At 33.7% G+C, this 7,025-nt stretch overlaps 1 protein-coding gene across 10 annotated transcripts in view; it reads left to right on the forward strand.

The window, feature by feature from the left end:
• Positions 1–2,429, forward strand: part of ZNF644 (zinc finger protein 644) — a 101,669-nt gene extending 99,240 nt beyond the window's left edge. For 5 of the 10 annotated variants that reach the window (XM_035018067.1, XM_035018066.1, XM_035018070.1 and 2 more), the window contains exons 4-5: positions 139–241; positions 1,022–2,427. In XM_035018067.1, the coding sequence (XP_034873958.1) occupies positions 139–241; positions 1,022–1,214 (296 nt within the window). In that variant the 3' untranslated portion in view covers positions 1,215–2,427. Of the gene's footprint in view, positions 1–138; positions 242–1,021 lie in introns of those variants that run through there. The other 5 variants (XM_035018064.1, XM_035018065.1, XM_035018063.1 and 2 more) reach the window with 2 other exon arrangements.
• The last annotated feature ends 4,596 nt before the right edge of the window (positions 2,430–7,025 follow it).

The following is a 7,025-nucleotide window of genomic DNA, read 5'->3' on the forward strand; positions in this document are numbered from 1 at the left end:
TGCAAGTTAGTGCATGCTTCAGGGAATACAAATGTAGACTTTTTCTAACTTGGTTTAGATGGTCTGACCTCTCTAGAAGTATGTATTTATATTTTAGAATACATATGAAATGTTAAGTCTTTCTCTTCCCTTTTTTAGCCTTAGATTGTAAGCAAAAGAAATCAAGGTCAAGATCTGGAAGCAAGAAGAAAATGCTAACATTACCTCATGGTGCTGACGAGGTTTACATTCTCCGATGCAGGTATATGCTTATATTGCCATATCTGCTCAGTTTCTTCAGATTTTGCTTTGAGACCTTTTAGGGATTTTTAATTTGTGGCAGAAGGTACATTCTCAGCTATCAAGTTATAAATGAACTTTTGGAGACAGGCTTAAAATATTACTTAGCTCATAATACACTGTATTTCATAACTGATGAATAAATTTTTTATATCTCAGAACTTCAGTGATACTGTAATTTATGAAAGTAGCTTTTTTTGTTGTTGTATCTTATTTAGTTGCTTTGTTTGGTTTACTTTGATTTGGTTTGAATTTTTTTTTATTTGGCTTGAGTTTCTGCTTCTTGGGACTACATTTCTCTCCACTCATACTTTAAGTATAGCTATGCAAACTTATTCCCACCTCCTTGTATTCTCATCCTCATGAGGTTTATGGAATTCTGAGTTGGGGAAGGATCTTTTGAAAAGAATGGTACATTTGGAATTATAGTTGTTTTAAATGTATTGAGATGGATAGGTATTAAGACCTTTTAATTAATTTTAATTTAATAACAGTATTTCCACCTCTACAAATATTACTACAGGTAATATAGCTGTTAAGCATGTGAATTGGCAGTTTTATATTATATTAAATCATTTTGACTTTATATGTATTTAAAAACTGTTGTCAAGTACTCCAGTATATGATAGTATCTCCAAGATATAGTAAAGTCTACTTCTTATGTTTATGGATTTTATGTGAATTGGTTTTAAATAAAGGGAATTGGTCATGTTAAGAGAACTGTTATCAACTTCTTCTATAGGTTTTGTGGCCTAGTCTTTCGTGGACCATTGTCTGTTCAGGAAGACTGGATTAAGCACTTACAACGACACATTGTAAACGCTAATCTTCCACGGACTGGAGCTGGCATGGTGGAAGTCACGTCACTACTTAAAAAGCCTGCCTCCATTACAGAAACTTCATTTTCTCTACTAATGGCAGAAGCAGCTTCATAGAACAAGGAAACCTTTTAAATAGCAAATTTAAATTGGATGTAAATTTGAAATTCTTTGTCTTTTTTTTTTAAAGCCACGTTAAATTATCCGTTTATAAATACTAAAGCAGGAAAATGGGGAAAAGTGAATTACAGTGACATCAGAGCAAACTGAGTACTTCAAACAGTAAGTAGTCTATATATTTTATATAGGATGGAAGATGTGTTTTTAAGGCTTACTAAGTTTTTGTCAGTTAACTATGTTCACTCAACGAAAGATCAGTACATGTAAGCAGTCATTAATAAACTGTTGCACATGGATAACTTAAAGACAGACTTATTGGAAAATTACATTTTCTGCAGTGTTACCGGAATCAAGGTTCTGTTTATTCCCCACAAGACTTGCATTGAAAAATAAGATATTATATTTTGTTTGTATGTATTTAGTGTTTTGTATAATACCAGGAACCGCTAAACTAAATTTACTCAACTTAGGGCATTAAATATCATGTACTTCATAGTTTGAGACTGTTCACTCAAATAGGGCAGAGTACTATTCTATCTAGATGTGTAAGTGTTTTTTTAAAATCACATGGAACGGTTTTTTTTATACTAAAAAGTGGAGGGAGATTTGTTTAAACAAGTATTTCTAAAAGAAATATGTACATAGTCCTGGAAATTATTTGTGGTAAGGAAATATTCTTTACTCCAGTTGCATTTCTCAGACAATAAAGTGGTGCATCCATGCTACCTCCTACTTTGTCAACAAAGATGCTATTTACCCTTTACATTTTTGTATCATAATAGATTTAAAAAATCTAATGTTCTTTATTGCAAGACATCCTTTTGTTAACAGATTTGTTTCTTTTTAATGTTTTACCTAAAATTTGACATGCTTACAGGACAGGTTTGCCTCTTACTTTATTTAACATTGTAGAAATGTAATTAATAAACAATGCTCACTACACAACTTAGAATAGGCTTTCTCATTTATATTCCAAATTTGATCAGTTAGCAAAACTTAATACACCAATTGAAATATTTCTACATATGATGAGAATGTTTACAATTTAAATTTTAGAACTTGTTTTGGATGTGATTATATGTACGAAAATCGTGTAACACTATGCTCATGCTAAGAACCGACATAACGGAATTACTGAAATAAATGTGCTGTGAGGAATGGAAAATATGGTGCAGATGTCTTGGTCATGATAAATTGTGATTCTTTTAAACTCTTTCCAAAAACAAATTATTTCTTTTAACCTGCAATCAGATTCCTTTACAAATAACAGTTTTGTATGCAAGCACCATTTCATTTTATTTCATGTAGTATGGCTAATACTATAGTTGAAACAAGGATATGCATTGATAATTTTCTTCGTATGTAAATAAAGTTAAAAACAGTTAAAATAAGGAGTATTTTGGTAGAGTATATACATACCTCACTGCCAGTGAAATTGCTTTCCTATGGTATATCTCCTTACCAGAAAAATCTCTAAATAAAAAAAGACTTAAAGAAAATTATAATGTCTATATTGTGAAACATTTCTTATTTTTATCACTGGTGGAAATAGTCCACTTGAGGTTGTGTTTCATTTTATTTAAATTGTGTATTTAAATTTCTTTACTTCCGACTGAAATTATACCAAGTCTGTATATACTAGTGGTCTCTTACTGAGCATGTTTCATTGATAGTTATAAATGAATATATTTTTTAAATTGGAAGAGTTACTTACATAGCAAGTAGAGTTCAGAAATTTAAAAAAGCTACAGTTTTGGGGGGACAAGACTAGCCATCACTACATCCCCTTTCAGCTCTAATTTTTATAATTCTGTGATTTTATTAAGCAAACTATCAAGATATAAGAATACAAGTAGACTAGGTAGTTTGACCACAGATTTTATAAGCAAATCTAGATTAAATTTTTTATGTTAAGCTATTTAAAACAAGAATTCTTTTTCTACATGTGAGAAGAATTAAATAGAATAATTCAAATTAAAAACAGTAAACTAGAGGGATTCCTGGAAAGTAAATTAAACAAAAAACATTTTTCATGGTAAGGATATTTGGGTTTCAAAATTTTAAAAATTCTTTGGAAGCAAAGTTTATCTTTTATTTGACAACTAGAGAGTTAAGACTTATTTTCATTTGGCTTCCACTAGAAAAGAAATTATATTGTCTCAAGTTACATGGTATCAAAATATGGCATGATTCAATATTAAGTATTGCCTAATTTTCTTTTAATTCTTTTTTTTTTATCATTACCTAAAATATTTGAGCTTCTTTAGTATTAGAGCTTTTTTCTTTTTTAAAAAATCTGGTTAAAAGTGTTTATTTAGTAGCATCAAGACAAAAAAGTTAACTTCTCTAAAACTAATATTTTCTACTGTGCTTCTTTAGAATATATTAGAACCTTGGTGTAGCTAATATCTCTGTTTTGGAGTTCACATTTAATTATGGGTTAAGGAGATGATTGTTTTCCAGTAGTAATTTAATAGACTTTTCTTAAAACCTCTCAAGAACTGTATAGTTAGAACCTATTAGTCTAAAAGATAGCTTTGATTTTTTTTTTTCCAAAGAAAGTTTAGTATATGCTCATTTTGGAAATATTATGATAATGAAAAAGTAAAAAATGGGGGACATTACCTTGTTATAATCACTCAAAGACATTTACTTGTAACAGCTTATTATATTTCTCTTGTCTTACTGTTTCAGTGTACTTGTGATTGTATGTATTACAATGTATACTGTTTTCCCAGTTTTAAATTTGAGTGGTGCGTTGTCTAGGCTAACCTTTGAATATTAGATCTGGAGCATTTTCCAATACCAACAACAAATTCTCTGATTCCCCAGGTACCAACTAGGTATCCAGGAATGGGATTCAATTCTGACATTAACTACCTAGAGTTAGCAGCAGACTCATTGGGCTAAAGAGCTCAGTCCCCACACTTCAGATGCCAGTCACAAGTACCGGGTCACTTGTACTTCTGACCAACTGGCTATAAGTTGGGGGTTCCTACTACACCCTCTTCAAACTCAATAATTTGTTGGAAGAGCCTGCAGAACTCAGGAAAACACTTGACTATGCCAGTTCATTATAAAGGACATAACTCAGGAGGAGGTGCCTGGATGGCTCAGTCAATTGAGCGTCCAACTCTTGATTTTGGCTCAGATCATAATATCAGGGTCCTGTGATCGAGCCCCACGCCAGGCTCTGTACTAAGTGCAGAGTTTGCTTGTCCCTCTCTCCCTCTGCTCCTCCCCTCCTCCCTCCCCGACACTCTCTCTCAAATGGATAAATAAATAAAATCTTTAAAATAAATAATGGACATAACTCAGGAATAGACAAATGGAAAGAGATGCAAGGTATGCAGGGAAGAGGGTGGCATGGAGCTTCCCTTCCCTCTCTGAGTACACCACCCTCCCAGCATCATGATGCTTTTACCAACCTGGAAGCTCTTTGAAGCCCATTGCTTAGAAGTTATTATGGAAGTTTTGTTACATAGGCATGATTGATTAAATCAAGTAAATTGATTAAATCATTGGACATTGGTGGTTAACTCAATCTCAAGCTCTTTTCCCCCTCCCCGGGGGTCTTGGTGGGGCCAGGGTATGGGTAGTGGGGAGGGGTGCTAAAAGTTGCAATCCTCTAATCATGCCTTGGTTTTTCTGGTGACGAGCTCCCATCCTGAAGCTATTTAAGGGCCCCCAGCCACCAGTCATCCTATTATTCGTGCAAGTTCAGCTGTTACTCATTTTAAAATAAGCTGTTCTATATTTCCTGATTACTTTTAATATATTTACTTGATTTTATCTCTAGTTTTCTAAAGTTTTACTATATGGATGGAAATTTCTTTTTTATTATTGTCAAGTTTGGGATCTCTACTGGGTGTTGGAAATTTCCTAGCTATTGTCTCCCAGCTATTTCTTCTGCCTCATTCTCTCTTTCTTTCGGAACTAAATGTATGTTAAATCCTTCTCACGGTGTCCTCTAGGTTTTTTACCATTTCTTCTCAGTTTTCTGCCTGTGTTGGTGCTACATTTCAGATAATTTCTTTTGACCCATCTTCCAGTTTACTCATTTTCTCAGCTACTACTAAACCGCATTTACTGAAGTCTTAATTTTGGTTGTAATATTTTTCAGATCTAGAATTTCTCTTGGTTCTTTTTCAGATATGCTTTTTATTGTTTCTAGTAGCCTATGTGGCTGTTACTTCCTTAAATATGGTCTGCATAGTTATTTATATATTCTCCCACTGATAATTCCAAATAATTGTGGGTCTGGGCTTATTCATAGCTGCTTTTCCTGCTTCTTGTTTATGGTATCTTGTTTTCTTATGTGCCTAGATGCTTAACAATACATTATTTTTAGACATTATATTTGGAAACTATTCTAGAACTGTTTTGAAGCCTAGGATCATATCTTTTCCCATAGGATTTTCATTTACTTCTCTTTTTTTTAAATTTTATTTTATTATGTTATGTTAGTCACCATACATGACATCATTAGTTTTTGATGTAGTGTTCCATGATTCATTGTTTGCATATAACACCCAGTGCTCCATTCATACGTGCCCTCTTTAATACCCATCACCAGGCTAACCCATCCCCTCACCCTGCTCCCCTCTAGAACCCTCAGTTTGTTTCTCAGAGTCCATAGTCTCTCATGGTTCGTCTCCCCCTCCGATTTCCCCCCCTTCATTTCATTTACTTCTGCCAGATGAGTGGGGGTTCTACCAGTTTAGGACACCTTAAACCCAAATTCAAGATTTGTATTTTCCTCGTCTACCAGATGACCCAAAGTCAGGCTATCTATAAGAGCTAGATCATGGGAAAGTTCATATACCTCTGGTTCACCTTTTACCCTATGAATATAGTTTGTTCTACTAGCTCCATGCAGCCATCAAAATTGCAACTTAGTTTCATAGCTATTTCTTCTAGATAGGATATACCCTCTGGGCAAAAATAAAAGGCTTTATTACTGGGTGGTCCCACAGGGTTTCTTGTCTTCTCTTAGAGTGTGACTTGGTTAATTCTTTACTCTCATGTTATTTCTTTGTTTGCTTATATGATATTTTTGTTTTTATTAATCCAACCTTTTTAGTTGACCTCAGTGAGAGAAATTATTGAATGATGTAGTCTACCATTTTCAGAATCAGAAGTCCTTATATAAATTTCTGGGAGAGGGGGTTTTGTGTGTTTTTTTTCAATTCTGTTTTCCTATAAGAGTTCTAGGGGCACCTGGGTGGTTCAGTGGGCTAAAGTGTCCAAATCGGTTTCAGCTCAGCTCATGCTCTTAGGATTGTGGGATCAAGCCCCACATTGGGCTCTGCACTCAGCATGTAGTCTTGATTGTCCCTCTCCCTCTGCTCCTCCCCCTGCTCGCAAGTGCTCTTTCTCTCTCAAATAAATAAATATTTTTAAAAAAAAAAAAAGAATTCTTATATATAGTGTACATCCAGTCAATATTCACTGAACGATTAAATGAATAAGCTATTATTTTAAAGCAAATGTAAATACTTTATGGGATGCATCCCCCTTGTTTTTCTTCTTAAAAATAAATTTGTGTTATTTTTTAAAGTTTTTATTTAAATTCTAGTTAGTTAACATACAGTGTTATATTACAGGTGTACAATATAGTGATTAAACACTTTCATACAACATTTGGTACTCTTCACAAGTGCCCTCCTTAATCCCCATCACCTATGTATTCCATTCGCCCACTCCCCTCCCGTCTGGTAACCATCAGTTTGTTCTCTATAGTTATGAGTCTGTTTCTTGGTTTACTTCTCTCTTTTTTTTTTCCCTTTCCTCATTTGTTTTGTTTCT

The sequence above is a fragment of the Mirounga leonina genome, unplaced genomic scaffold, assembly GCF_011800145.1.
Source record: "Mirounga leonina isolate KUSES-001 unplaced genomic scaffold, KU_Mleo_1.0 Mir_173, whole genome shotgun sequence".
NCBI classification, from domain to species: domain Eukaryota; kingdom Metazoa; phylum Chordata; class Mammalia; order Carnivora; family Phocidae; genus Mirounga; species Mirounga leonina.